General features: G+C 38.0%; 1 protein-coding gene across 6 annotated transcripts in view; it reads left to right on the forward strand.

The window, feature by feature from the left end:
• diaph2 (diaphanous-related formin 2) overlaps window positions 1-16,236 on the forward strand; it is a 363,565-nt gene that overhangs the window by 204,205 nt on the left and 143,124 nt on the right. For all 6 annotated transcript variants that reach the window (XM_088432132.1, XM_088432131.1, XM_088432136.1 and 3 more), the window contains 2 exons: window positions 2,785-2,886; window positions 4,697-4,791. In XM_088432132.1, the coding sequence (XP_088288258.1) occupies window positions 2,785-2,886; window positions 4,697-4,791 (197 nt within the window). The remainder of the gene's footprint in view (window positions 1-2,784; window positions 2,887-4,696; window positions 4,792-16,236) is intronic.

The raw sequence follows: 16,236 nt of genomic DNA on the forward strand, positions 1-16,236 counted from the left end.
ACTGTGACAATTGGATGGTAGTGTTTCCACACATACGACACAGCTCTTACCTACCTTCAAGTCTAACTGAAGAATGGAAGTCAATCTTTCAATGGCAGCAACTATATTTACATAGACATTGCACACACACTCGAGCTATGTTATAGTTCGGTCAACAGCTAGCTTGTTGTGTTCGAGTGCTCCATCTAGGCTGCCGTGAGAGAGATAATTAACTCAGCACATTTTTACTCTCACATTCTGACAAAGTTGCTTTTCTTTCTAATCAAACTTTAACAAATCATGTTTCATCTGGCAAATTCATTTCAAAGAGCAACATTTATGGTGAGGGATTCGGAAGCGAGAGAGGAAAGGAATATGCTACTAAGCACATTTAAGTAAGAAAAAATAGCGGTTCATCAACAGTTATAAAGGTTGGTCATTCATAATTAAAGAATTACATTGAAATGTGACATTGACATGATCTTCTATGTTTGGAATTATAATTATTATTTATTATTTTTTCAAACAAAATGTTTTTTTAATTGATTGATCAATATTTAATTAGAATTTCCTGTAGGATATTCAAATGCCGAAAAATAATTGATAGCGGCATCCCTGACTAATTAAAAAAAAAAAAATCCAAAAAAAGTCCTATTTTTTTTTTAGATACAATGCCACCATTGATATTTTATTGTTAACTATATCATAAATGTCATTACAATTCACCACTTCTGTCGTGGTTTTACAAAGTATATTACCTTTGGTTTGACATGACCATTGCAGTGATAAACGAGGTACTTAGGGGCCTACAATAATGTCAAGCAATTAGTTTTGGGAAGCCAAATAGAGCCTACTGATAATATATTAGTAGTAGGAACACAATTACACACATAATAGCACATGCGCATGCCTTTTAGCACTACTGATTTGTATAAATGCTCCCCTCCCTCACGTCACGTGTCGATGAGGCGAGGCGCTGGAGCGAGGCAGGTGCCTTCAGCGCTGCTTCATCTGGCTGCCCAGGAGATGCCTTCTCTTTGATTGTTTCTTCAAACATGAGACGCGTGGCGCTCGGGGAACATGTTGTTTGTTCTTCATTTCTTGGGAGACTCCTCCTGGGAGGCCCTCGCTCTTCTTTTTGAGCAGTTGTTAAGATTATCAACAAAATCTGCTGCCGTTCCCACAAGTAGATGCAGAGGAGTACTCTTTTGGGATTTCATTGTGTTTCGGAAAAATACAAAAAAGCGATTTTTCAATCGTCCACTAAATTCTTGGCTGTGCAGGTTACTTCCAAAAGTGTAGTTCACTGTTTTTGTTTTTTTTTTGGTCCTTTGGATGTAGATATTAACACAAATATACATACATACCGATTCAACTCATACGGACTTGTGGCGTCCCAAATTATTAATTATTTTTGTACAATTATTTTTGGTTTGAAGTTTGGATGTTTAAATGTGAGAAAATGTTCACAATATGACTAGGGGATTTAGAACATTAACTCATGTACAATGGACAAAAACCAAAAATAGACTACGTAAATGCAATTAAATGAAATAGAATACATCATAAAAACAAGCAAAATGGAAAAAAATGTGCAGTTAAAATAATAAACATATAAAAACTGACAACAATAACTGAAAATAAACCAAAGAAAAATCAATATAATAAAAAATACATTGAAAAAAATGTGAAAACATTCATCCATCAACGTTCTATAGCCGCTTATCTTGCCTCTGTTACTTATGCAGACTAAAGTCCTGCTGTCCGATGGAAATACTAGATATATTATTGTTTATTTAATTATCTTTAGCGTTAGTCATTCAAATATTTATTTTGTTCCTGTTTCATTTCTTCCATCAAGTTTATTAACTTTATCAAAAGTACCTCTAGCGTTCATATTGCATCATGTAAACCCATTTTGGACATTTTTCATCATTTTGGTTGTGGCATTCTTTGGCAGAGGTTATCAGTGTTGTTGTTTGCATCGCCAGCCTGTTTACAACAACTTCGTTACTTCTTCCCTCCTTTACCCTTTTTCACTCATTTTGCATCATGAATTCAGATATTCTTAAAGGTCATTCTTTGAAGTTGCCTGCTTTACTTAAAACATTTCAAAATGGTACTTTCTGCCTGACAGTCCAATCAAATCTTCTGGAACCCAAGTCATACACTGATAGGAGCAATATGTGTTCTGATCTGGGATAGGGCAAATTTATTGTATATACATGTGCATATGATTGACAAAATATTGCTAAATTATTTATTTCTAAATCTTAATTATGTTACTATAGTACTAGTTTATTTATTTAGGGTGTGTATATATATATATATATATATATATATATATATATATATATATATATATATATATGTATATATGTATATATATATATATATATATATATGCAAAATTTACTGTCAGAGCATATTAATAATAAAGATTTTTTCTTCCTTTTTTTACTCCGACATCTAATGTGAAATTATGTGAAATCACTGCCTTGAATTACCACTATAAGACTACACCTCTTGTTTTTTTATGCATCACTGCAAATACATGCAATGCCCGATTTGTCAGACTATAAAAGATAAAGAGAAGCCTCTCTGAGAATGAACTCCCCAGTGACCCAGAGAAAATTTGAAAGGTCCAGCACAGTCATTGTTCCATACTTCTCCCAATGTCAAGTAGCTCCAGCTTTTATGTTTTTGCATTTGAGTGTACACAAACCCTCATAGCAGGGACGTGAAATGTATTTAATTATTTGCTAAATATATAAATCCCATATCTTTTCGCCCCCCTCCACACAGTGAGAAAAGATGCAAAAGATGAGACTGATGACAGAATGACACAGTTTAAGAAGAAAGCAAAAGAACTTCGCATCTTAGACGCCAAGACAGCACAGAATCTATGTGAGTATATGTCTTTTTATTTATGTGCGTGTGAACGAGGCATGGAGCGATACCAGATACGGTATGATAACAAAAAATATTTCTATGCCTTTATACAACATATTGAACATTTAGTACGTTAAGAAATGTGTACCATGTTTAGGACAAATAAATATATATGTAAATGACTAAATAAGTACATTAACATACTTCTTCTTTTTATCATTAAATTGTATCAAACGTCCATAAATGTCCACTATGAGACACACTAGGGTTTGAAAAACGATCCTTTAAAATGACTGGTGATATAGTTTCAAAATAACTTTGAATGTTATCACCTGTTACCCTTGAAATAATACAGAAAGCAAGTTTGTATGATTAGCATGAGCGTAGATTTGTGTTTTCGATCAAAAATGAGCAATTTGATTTGCCTATTTTGATGTCACGTGCTAAACATCGTAACTTTACTGATTCGTAAAGCTCCATCCAATCATCTCCCAGAAGTGCGTGACATGATCAAAATTGTGCGTATTTATTGCTTTATGATTGCAATTTTGTCATGTACTCCAGCATGTTGCCAAGGTCTGAAGGGGTTAAGCCATTGCCATCTAATTTCTTTTCAAAGAAACGGCTTGTTGAGTCAACTATACAAGCAGCAAATTATATTCGGATGCACTTTCACACTCCCTTTATAAGATTAAGCAACAAACTAAAGCGCTCATTGCTGTTTATGGACAGTATTAGTGGTTATTGAAACATTGGCTTTTTTAACACAACGGTAAACCATCAACCCGGTTATCGGCACAGGCCTACTCTCAACATCTTAGCCTAAATGTCAGCAACCATGGCTTACTATTGATGGTGTTTTTACTCTGCTCTTTAAGAACATGTTATTTGGCCGTTGTTAACAGTCACCATAAGCGCTTATGGATTGTCCACACTATCTTTTAGCATGTAGAAAACACAATCAAGCCCTCGGGCAACATGTTGAATTAATGGTTTATTTTCCCCGCACCTCATGTGCCCTTTTGTTTTATGTTAGAAGGAAGTCATATTATATGTACATTGGAAACTGCAAAAATATGTTTTTGTCTTCCAACGGATGAAACAGTTTGGCAAAATATCAAGGTCTGATGAAGACACACAAACGCGACATATGTTTCTGACATATGGACGACACAGGTGTCATACTTTCACGGCTGCCACAATGTTCAGTTTTGCCAATCCCATTGCTGGTATAAAAATGAATCAACAAGAGGTTTGGATCCCTCCGACGACACTTGTCTGTGCGACATACATTGCAAAATTAAAGCTTGTTCGGGAAATAGAACAGGGGGTCGTCTAATGGAGCCCCCAGAACCAGCTATTTAAACGTCCAAGTTGAGGTGACATTGATCGCAATGGACAGCAGGCCATAATTAACGTCACAGTTGTCAATGCCACCAGGGTGCAATTTGACTCCCAACCAATGTGTCGTAACTATCATCACAAACAGAAGTTATCGTGTGCAAGTAAATGATCAAAGCACGGCATCTTTTAACTGATGCTAGCGCCGACCTATCCATTTATGTGACTTGGAATCATTTGCATTTCTCACACTTACTCTTGGAATGTTTGCAAAACTCAGTAACTCCACTTCAACAACTATCAATTGTAATAATACTCAAACGTTTTACTCTTATATTTCTGCAGGATTTATAGAGAGTGAAACGTTAGCTCTTTTTTCATTTTGTTTTTGGAACGCGCTAAAATGTGTCTCGGAAACCGATGGGCCAACTGAACACAAAGGAAATTGCGTTCTTTTCTTCTTCTTTTTTTTTCGTCTCAACAGCAATTTTCTTGGGCTCGTTCCGCCTGCCTTACGAAGAGATCAGAGAAATTGTGCTTCAGGTCGATGAGGAACGACTGAGCGAGTCGCTCATCCAGGTAAGACGCATTTTTCGCAGAATGTGGCTGCGCTCTGCCTCCTACACATACACATTACAGTCCCTAATTAGTAAGTTAAATGACAACAAATTACAGGTTTCCATTTTTTAAGTCGAAAGTATTCATATAGTGTTCTTTGCCACTCATAATGAAATATGTTGACCTCCAAGTAAAGTGTGCAGTGTTCCACGACAAAGGAGCACCCGGGAAAACAGCCCAAGTTCAAGACGAATAAATTTGGTATTTTGAAACCAAAAAGTGTATTAAGACACTTGGGAAATGTTTCAAAGTCTGAAAACGCAATGTCTCCCTTAACACGTTCTACTAAATGTGGAACCCCAGAGAGTGGCAACAATCGGGGCCTGGTCTCCACGAGCTCGGTGACCCCATTTAAAATGTGCTGTGATCTGCGTTTGGCACAAGCCGGTCTCTTCATTGTCCGCTGGACCGTGGAGACCCCACATTCATCGCCTCATAATGGATGATGAAGGACAGGGCTTGGCAAAATCTCCACAACTCCACCCTCTTTTCCTCCAGCCTTTTGTCTTAAAGCATGATTGATGAGCTCACTAAAGGCTACTTCATGTTGCCCCATTTTTGCTGTTTTTGGCATCTTCAAAGTCAAAACAGAAGGGAGCGTATGCGGTAAAATGCGTCGTCTTGCACTTGAGACTGTCAATGGGTTTAATCGGAGCCAATCCGCAACGCACGCCCATTGTGTCTTCTTTGAGTTCTGATAACCTTTTACTTGCTGGTAATGTAGCAGTAAATAAAGATTGAGAAGCATGAGATTGTTTTGCAAAGGTGAAAGACAATTTAGCTGCTGATGTTTTTTCAACCTTCACCTAGCTTCAGAGAGGAAATGTGCCAGAGACTTCTACTTAAGTGTCCCTTCAAATGTTTCCATTTTAAATGTGGGTTTTCCACTCATTTAGATCAGATATACATGCGTATAAACCCACAAACACAAACATACACACATGGAAAGTGTACAAAGGTTTTAAGCAGTTTGTATATGAAATGAATGTTAAAAAAAATAGATGGGGAATGAAGTGATAAAGTAAGCTTTACCTGTTTCTTTTGTGTGTTTACTGTTGAACAAGGTTGCTCATATTGACATTGAGTTATTATGCTATTGAGAGTTTAGAGTTATTATTTGAGTTATTATTGTTATTACTTTGAGTATTACTATATTGTGATTGAAAAAGTTTTAACATATGCCATTAATTGAGGGTGCGCCTTATAATCCGGTGCGCCTTATAGTGCAGGAAATGCGGTATATCTAGAATGAAGGTAACAACCATCCACTTTCTGACAAGCAAGCAAGGAAAACTGATTAATAGAAGGAGAAGCCAAAATGGAAGGAATCAAGGAAGCAAGGAGTGTTCATAATGCATCTAAAACTCTGTAACTCAATCTTATTATCCTCCTTCTCTGGCGACATGTCTAATGTAATGATTTGTCAGCAGAATGTGGCAGTGCATTGGCCTTGAAGTACCCCCACAATGTGTCAACCTGGCAGAATGGATAGATATGAGTTGATTGGCTCTCCTTATTCTGCATTAGGGCCCATCAATGCCTCCGAGATGATGTACCCGTGGCTGAATGCTGCCAGACAGAATCTCGGGTGCTCGCCATTCATCCAAACTCCATTTAAATTCCTGCAATTCCACATATGCTCCCCCGAACCTCCTCGGTAGCCCTCCCCGCCCAGCTTGTCCACAAACATATTTACACTACATGCAAATGGAAAGAATGTGTCAATTATGCCCTCTGCCTCGGGTGCCCGTGGCCAAATTGTGTCATTTATCATCCAAGCGATAAATATGCGTAAGCTTTTTGTGTATGGGCGAACAGGCAGACGTCGGTGTGCAGTCCCGCACACCCCTTATATCTCATTTGCCGACAAGATCCGCCATGTCGGTGGACGGGGGTCACCCCTGTGTATCAGGTCAGCTCTATCAAATACACAGCTTACATACATAACATCATACCTGGCAGCATAATGTTAAAGTAGGAAATGTGGTATCGCTCTGATGCGCTGACACAATTCATTGGCGGAATAACACTCCTATGGTTTTGACATTTTGTGTTTGATAGAATCACTTGCATCGCATGCTCTACCTTCTCCGATTGTTTTTATTCATGGCATGAACATGCTCATGACCTTGCTGTCATTTCATTATTTCCTGCGCTGCTTGTGTTTCCCTTAAAAGTATCTCCTGCTCTTTTTGCTTCTTTTGCCCAAGGGGAATAACAAAATCCTGACTTTTTATCGATTACCGATTTTTGCCAAGGGAACACAATAACAGTAACGAGTATTATTAAACAGGGCGGTTTGCAGTCTTAAAACTGCTGGCAAGATTTAACAATAGCCTTCCTTGAATAATTGCCCCTAATCAACTGTCTGACCAAACCTGCACCCTCTTTCTGATCTGCACGGGGCAATCCTCTCTTAATTGTTCATGACATGATTATCAAAGTGCAGAGACAGAGCTTCATCTTCAGCGTCACCAAAACTAGCGCTGCTAGCAAAGAAAAGCTACCATTAACAATGTCCACAAATAGGATTTCGCCGCAGATACTACTTTCGTACTTTGATTAATAACAATAAATCTTTTTGGTTTAAAGTTGTATTTCTTGACCTGTATAAATAATTTAAAATATGAGGTGAACAAATTTTGTGTTGCTTCTGAATTTTCAGCTGCATAATCGACCTTGCTCTGTTTGCTAGTATTATGCTCAAGTGAGCACGCCTAAGTATGGGGTCAAAAGACAAACTCGAAGGGAATTAAGGTTATCCACGTTTTGATAGTTTTGGCTTGCCCTATTGCCGCAATTCTTGCGATTCATCCCAGCGAGAGAGAGACAATGGAATGGAACGATATGGGTACTGATTATCATGTATTAGGCTTGCCCCACATACCTGCTTATTTGTATGCACATCAGAAAATTTATGTCAAGCCATTACTGCTGTATCTAGCATAAATTAGCCTCTAGCTAGCTATGTTTAAGTGCTCAGTATAGCTGGCATGATAGATGCAAATGAATTTGATACTGACAGTCTGACACAGTTGCTGTTCCTACTGGTCACATTTGAATAAACCATGCTGGCTCCAATATGATTGACCAAAATTTATGGAGAGAGTTTTGGAAGAGGAGGTAATTAGTGGGTTGCTTAGCACATATTAAATTCAAGTTAGAGAAGATTTTGAACAATTTATAAAGGTCATTCATAACCGAGTGGAAATGTTTTATTTGGTCATTTTTGTTTATGATTATTTTTTACTATGCAAATAGAAAAAAAAAAGATTTTCTCATGCATCTCACAAATCGAGCAAGAACTGCGACACAACATCCCTCTGATCACAATCCTGTACGCCCAAGTGTGTGTTTTTTTCCTTTTTTTCAAATTACTTGAAAATAAATGCAAACACCTAATGCACAAGCAGAAGTGAGATAAGACTTTGTCGACTGTCATACTAAGATTGTTTACCCTCATCGTGACCCAGACTGAACCATCTGATGGAGCCGCCATTGGGGAATCGTTACTAAATGTTTAAGCACGCCCTGTTTTTGGCCTGTGCGTGTTTGGTGAGCTAATCCTTGTCAGTGGATGATGTTGCCCTGGGGGCTTGTTTTGTGAGGATATCAGAGTGGCCTCTTAATGTTTAATGTTTACCAATGCATTTTCTATGACCTCGCCCCCATCTCCTTTGCAAACTGAAAGGTTAATAGCTAACACAACACCGTAGTTAGAAAAGACTAATTAGAAATTTCAAATGTATATTTAGGATTTCAATCACAAAGACCAGAACATCTTTTCAATCATTAAATCCACCAATCAAGAATGTGTGTTGAGGCATGTTCAGTTCTGTCCTAGAAGAATTATTCAGTGGTTGTCAAAAGATCATCTATCCTACCTCACAGATGCGCAACATTGAAATGCGGTATAAACAATGTGATTACTGCACGGGTGTGTCTCATAATGGCCTCAATACTCTCAAATGGTAAGTTTTGTTTTATTGGTTTGGGCAGGGGGGATCTGGGGAATCAGGAAACCAATCAGTACCTGGTGTGTCCACCATTTGCCTCATGCCGTGCAACACATCTCCTTCGCCTGGAGTTTATCAGGTTGTCAATTGTGGAATGTTGGCCCACTCGTGTTCAATGGTTGTGCGAAGTTGCTTGGTATTGGCAGGAACTGGAACACGCTGTCGTATACGCGGATCCAGAACATCCCAAACATGCTCAATGGGTGACATGTCCATCGAGTATGCTGGCCGTGCAAGCACCGGGACGTTTCCAAGAATTTAGTACAGATTCTTGAAACATGGGTCCATGCATTATTATTCTGCAACTTCAGCTGATGTTTCTCAAGGAATAAGCCTCACGATCTTGTCACATATGCATTTCAAAATGCCATCAATAAAATGCACCTGCGTTCTTCGTGCATAACCTACGCATTCCCATACTGAATTCCCACCACCACCATAGGCCACTCCATCCACAAGATTGAAGTCAGAAAACCGCTCGCACACTCTGCCTTAAACAGTGTTAACCGGGATTCATTGCCATAAAATTTACCCTCTCCAGCGGGTTACGAGGACAAATTGGAGTCAGGTTGAGACCCCTATGAGGTTGATGCGGATGAGCATCCCGAGATGGTTTTTAACAGTTTTTGCAGAAACCGATTGCTTCAGCAGCGCTCCTTTTGGCAGACAATGTTGGAGGTGAACATGCTGGATGCAGAAGTCCTTCGCTAGTGTGGTTATATACTGCCAAATTGTCTGGAATGCCTTTGAAAATGTCTTATGATAGAATAATGAAGATTTCATTCTTAAACAAAATCTCGGGTGGTCATTCCTGCTGTCAGCATGCTAATTGTGTGCTCCCTCAAACCTTGCGATTTTTGTGGCATTGTGTGATAAAACTGAAGATTTCAGGGTGGCGTTTTATGAAGGCTCGTCTTAAGGCATATCTGTGCACTGATTGTGCTTTTTTTTCCCACATCTTGATGTGGCACACCTGTGAGGTGGGATGGATTATCTCGGCAAAGGAGTAGTTGTCACTATCACAGATTTAGACAGATATGTGAACAACAATAATAAGGGAAATTATTTTGTAAATGAAGAAAAAGTTGAGTTCATCTCATAACAACAAAAGTGATGGGTTTACATTTTTGCTCAGTGTATTTTACCCACACTTTGGGCTAGATAAAACATAAAATCAACAAAAACATTTTTTTGGTATGGCCAGGTCCTCCTTTTGCCCAATAAATTGGGGTCAAGATGAATAACTTATCAACCTTCCAACAATTGGCTTTATTTGTGGATCATCCATTTTGACAGAACTTTTGAGAATAAGCGAATAATCCAATAAATTGCTTCTGTTTCTTTTTTACTCCCATTTGGGTTATTATTGACCCAAATGTTTTTAGTTTAGTCACAATAAATTAATTAAAAAAAACCCTAGAAAAATCACCCCCAAATTACACTGGTTTGTGGGTTCTTTTTGATGCAATAGTCTTCACTTTTTTTTTTTATTTGACCCAACTTTTTGGGTCAAATGAATAACCCCAAAAATAGGGGAATTTTTTGACTTACTCTTTCTAGTGTGTGTGTGTACTTGAAATAATCCATGTATTTTAAGGGTCTCTATCCCAAATTTCTTAAAAGTCCCTCATCGCTGGGAAGTTGGAAAAAAAATAGATCAAATTGTCACAAGATTAACTTGACAGATGCGCCACACCGCAACCTTTTCCCCCTCCTTCACTCGCCATCCTGGGTTGAGGGTGACATTAATTTTGATAATCCTTTTGCAGATTTGTCTTGAAACAGCAGCGTGAGTGCTTATTCATTGCCATTTTCTGCTTTAATAACCTTGTATTAGTCATTTTTGATTGTTTTATTGTAGTCTGCGTATCCTTTCCCAATGTGTGTCTGGAAATTGGTTGGTAGCTAATAATTTGACAAGCACACAGGGAAATGCGTGTCACTTTAAATGAGACTTGCCTGCAGTCTCCAAGGAAACCATCACAGTAAAATCCATCGACAACAGCTGGCTCACAATGCTGCCTGCAAAATATTTAGTAGACATTGACATTAATTGCATATAAGACATGAAAACAACCCACTCGGGCCAGATGGAGAGGAGAAGAAAAGTAGTGAGAGCATTTGCAGTTTTACCTCCCATGCCAGTGCCAAAAAGTGCATTCCAGTGACAGCATTACCTTATTATTATGTATTAATGTGACATTTTGACCACTTGTCATAAATCTCATCTAAACTTGCAGAGGAATACCCTTGCACTTATCTGAGTCTAACGTCTTCAAAATGTTCCTTTCCCACTTTGATTGGACTAATCCTTGCTTGTCTGAGTTAATCCACTCTCGGGTTTGTGAGATTATGAATGTATCAAAAATAGAAGACTAAAGGAAAAAAAGTGGCAGGGAAGTGGGGGGGTGGTTGGTGACACAATGTTCTGACGCACGGTTTGTCAGATTACGGCTTCACCTTTCCTCGCTTCACCTTCACCATGGCAACAACCTTTCCCGCCGTGTCTCACGGGAGCCTGTTGCGCCATCGTCACTTGTTGTTATTGTTTATCTCTCTTGTCAATCATCCAGATTTCGCTCATCCATATGCATACGCCCCCTCCCATCATTACACCTAGATGGCCATTGGAGGCTCTGGCAAGGGCAGTGCCAGACTTTGTTCTCATTTGTAACAACAGGTGATTGCAGCGGCTTGGCATGTCGGCGAGCGTCATTTGCATGATGTACAAGTGCACATGTGGGCCACGCGATAAGTATGGCTGTGCATTGGGCCCGCTGGATTAGCGCTAAAGGAGGAGACATCAAGTTCACTTTGGGTATAATTGGGCTTTATTTTGGCACGCCGTGCACATCTCTCGCACCGCAAATGCTAATTTGACGACAGAGTGTTAAATACACGATGCCTATTTGGAGAGGGAAGAGAGACGAGGAGAAAAAAAGATGGCGTCAAATCCAGTGTCTATTTATGACGTGGCCATGGCCCAAAGTTCCTAATGTGCTCCTGAGTGATCATTGCCATTGATTGATACTCCACACAAAGAAACATGATGCTGTGACAGATGGTACTTTCCTTTTTTTTCCTCTCAAATTAATGATTTTCTTCCATCATGCTTGTGTTTTTAGATTTATTTAGTAAATGTTCAGACATTAGCAATAGTGTATAAAAACTATTTTTACATATGTATTTATTATCTTTATTTTAGTTTTTTTTTTTCGTGATAGGCTAAAATGGTTTCTAAACATGGATGGTGAATTAAGAATTAAGTAATTCATTAATTAAGTACTGAAATAGAGTGGCTTGGTGGAAGAGTGGTTAGGACGTCCGCTTCACAGTTCGAGGTCCCGAGTTGGAGTCCAGCTTTCTTCAGTCATCCTGTGGACAACTTTAAGTACTGTTATATCCTGTTTGTAATGTTTGTCTTGGTTATGTATAGTATGAAGGCTTTTAACATAAAAAAATAATAATACAAAAAAAGACATTTTTAGCAGGTCCCCATTAACCGCCTAAAACGAGGGATCACTCGCATTCATTTAGGATTCTTAAAGGTAGGCACAATTTGCACAAAAATATAGCTTTGCATGTATTGACATTTTGTTAGCTTTATAATGTGAATTATACTTAATGAGCTTGAATGACTAAAGTTCAATGCCGTGAATTTACAAGAGTTATTGTTTTGAATTTCATGCCCTCTCAATATGTTTGAGACATCTAAATTTGAAGGTGTTTCTAAACTTATGACCGGTACAGTACTTTATATGTTACATGTTGCACGGTTGTGCTTCATCAAATTCATTATCAAACTTTGACAATGTTTTGCCCACGTTACATGGGTATTGGTGAGTTTTGAAAACATCAAAAGTTTTATTGGCCCAGCCCATGTTTGACCTTGCTACATGCAGTAAAAATATAGAATGATGAGTGTGGTCATCCTCAAACGTGCATCCCTCATGAGAATGTTTCCTAAAGTCCCAAAGTGCAGCCGCCTTGATTTCTGTGTTACCGTTTGAGCTGGATGCTTTTCGCAATAATAACGTGTATTTCTGTCGTGTTGGACGTCAAGCATGAAAAGGAAAGACTGAGACAAACAAAACTTTTTGAAATGTGTGTGTATTTTTTTTTAAATGTGTGTTTGTGTAGAATGTTGCAAAATAACAGGTTTATGGATGTTTGGCAAGTCCTCCGCTCACTGTTTTATTCACTCATTGATTCCAAACGGAAGCCTCCCTTGATTTGCCGTGAGGTGGGAAGGGAACCTGCTGCGGCGTTGCAACGGGGAGGCGTCTGTCCCATTTTGCTCTTCGTCTCAAAGCGTTGGCAGAGGACATAGTGGGAGTGTGTGTTTGTCTCGCCAAACGCTGATGGAAATCAATTAAAAGGAGCGGCTCACATCTGTCAAGCACAAAGCAAACACGAAACCCTCCTTCGTTCTCCATGGGAGGGACGTTCGAGATGTTAATAGAAAGGATCATCATCTACCGTTGGTGTCAGATTATTCTAACTCTGCTTCTTCAAGCCAATTTAATAAAGAATGTATTGCTCTGAGAAACGACATATCGATTAAATGGCCCTCCGAAAGCATCTCTAGGAACCTTGGCCATTCTCATCATTTCGATATTACTGCTGGGAATGCAGTAATTAAGTTTGACAAGCGTCTGGGTATCTTATGGATTTTCATAAAGCGCTTGATTCTTCTTCGAAGCAGAAAATTTGTCTTTCGCATTATATCTCCACCTGGTGTCATAGTTTCATTAGGAATTTCAAATGACCACCTTTCTTGTACATTTTGGACTATAAGGCGCACTGGATTACAAGGCACCATTTCACTTAACATTACTATTTTATTTACTTTTCATATCGGGCTGCATTGTGTTATAAATTGGGCCATGTTATAACATATTGTATTTTCTGTACCAATAGGTGCAAATAAAAGCCTTTAATTTTCTCAAATATCAATAGTGCGCTTTACAAAAGCCCGCCTTGTGTATGCACTGAGTCACAAAACCTTGCTTGACTATATATATATATATATATATATATATATATATATATATATATATATATATATATATATATATATATATATATATATATATATATATATATATTTTTTTTTTTTTTTTTTTTTTTTTCTTCTGTGAAAGTGTGTCTCAACTTGGCAAAAAAAAAAACATGCATGTCCCAGTTTGATACACCTGAGCGGCAATGGTCCATTATTTTTTTTTTTTTAAATTACTTTCACAATCCAGGTATTGCAGTATATATCGTGTTTCCTCAAAGGTATTCACACGTTCTATAAATGTTGCATTCCACGTTGACAGACTTGCACCTTATCACTCACTGTCACACATTTGCTTGCCATTTATTTATTTATTTATTCATTTATTTATTTATAAAGAAGACCGTGTAGCTTGCCTTGGTTACTGTCTGTTTCCTCTATTGCTTTGCTTGCCGTATGTGCACAAATGTGATGCCAAGGCCCTGGGTGAATGTTTGTTGCCGCACGTGTGCTTGCATTCGTCTTTTCCACTTGCACGTATGTGCTTGTGTGTCTGGAGGCCTGCGGTGAGCAGTCTGGCCCAGCACCGTCGCCCGGTCCCCCCACTTTGCGGCACATATGGCGCCGCCTTTGTGTCAACGGAGCTCTACGGGGTTCCTTATAATTAACAAGATAACAGACGAATGGAATGAGGAGCTCGCGCAGGATTTGATTATTCGCTACTTCGTCACTCTGTCTTTGTTCAGCGCACGCACTCGACTCAAGCGGTCTGACAGTTTTTTTTTTTTCTTTCGGTTATTTGTTCCCACTCCACATTTCACCTCATCATGAAGAGGCGTGCTACTTGCAAGTGTGTGTGCGCACCGACCACTTTATTAATTTCGGTAGACCTGTTCTTGCTAGCACGCGTCCTTGTGCCTTCGACCCGCATATTTTGACATGTACGTACGATCATTAGAGAACACGCATCCATGGGGCATAAGAATTAAATAATCACAATTAAAAAAAAAAAAAAGATAATTTTACCTTTAAATTATTTAACAATAAATATGCTCAATTGCACCATTTCGCCACTTAAAGGTCAATCCTGGAAATTGCTATTATTTTTTTGATCTTGAAGAGTTTCTCATCAAGAAAATTATCACCATTCTTCAGAAAAAGTTGCAAAAGTTGCAGAAAAAAACACTTGACAATGAGTGCTTTCTTGAATTAAAACAAAAATCAAAAGTTAATGAAGAACGAGAGACAGATGTTTGTCTGGGTTATTAAAACAATCAAAAACCAGCAAAATTCCTAATTTATGTACCGCAATGGAGTCGGTTGTCTCCAAAGGAGAAAGCTACATGTTTTGCAAGGTGTGTACACAACACAATTCGGTCAACGCTCCGCACAAATCTGCAAACAAATCAAAATTTCATGAGATCCATCTTCATTCGGCATGCAGAGTTGAACTCACACGTTGGCCATTGAGGCATTGCAAAATCATATTTCAAGGAGGATAAGCAATCTTTTTAGGGGTCTTGAAATGGATGAATGATGAAGATATACACTTCAACACGCTTAAAAGTATTATTGAACTTATGCATGACATTGGTGTAATTCATGTGCTCAAACAACAAAACTTACATTATGACTCGTACCGGTTATGTTATGTTATTACTTTTGGGACGCATTAACATCATGTTGATTTATTATTTTCTCAATGGAAAATGAACTGTGTATTTGAAAACTGTCACTATAGTTTTGATTGACAAGGATTACAAGGACTTTTCGCATTATATTCAACAAGGGTGTTATTGTTCCATAAAAAATATAATAACAAAACATTACAAAGAAAAAAGTTATCAGTACATTGAGCAAAACTGAATATTTGTTTCGTCAAATGTTGCATTGTTTTAAAAGAACGTAATGTGATTTCCAATGGAAACCTAGTATTATCATCTACTATGACTTGAAAATAACTTGACTATTATTATATATGATCTGAATTATGTCCGGGAATAAATCAAATTAATCAAAATTTGATTTTTACCCCAGTTAAAAACAAAAAATATTGAATAAACCAATCTGATTTCAGTGCAATAAGATAGTTAATAGGGTTTTTTTTTCTTTTTGAGGAATTAATAATACAAAAAGCACACACAGAGCAGCTCTTTATTGGGTGCTTCTTATTACTGCAGTTTTTTCTCCTATACTTGCATACATATTGGCTTCATTACAAACATGTATTTGCAATTCACATGAGTTTTTTTTTTTTCTCCGTCAATATTAAAGCCACTGCATTTCTCATGACTTCATCAGGTATGAATTGAATTCTCCTTGGGTAATTATCATACATTAGATTTATGTATTATCCAGTTTATAAATTATTCTCAATCCTTTAGGGGACAA

Source organism: Hippichthys cyanospilos, chromosome 13 (genome assembly GCF_059441005.1).
Source record: "Hippichthys cyanospilos isolate Australia breed blue-spotted pipefish chromosome 13, RoL_Hcya_1.0, whole genome shotgun sequence".
In the NCBI taxonomy this organism is placed as follows: Eukaryota; Metazoa; Chordata; class Actinopteri; order Syngnathiformes; family Syngnathidae; genus Hippichthys; species Hippichthys cyanospilos.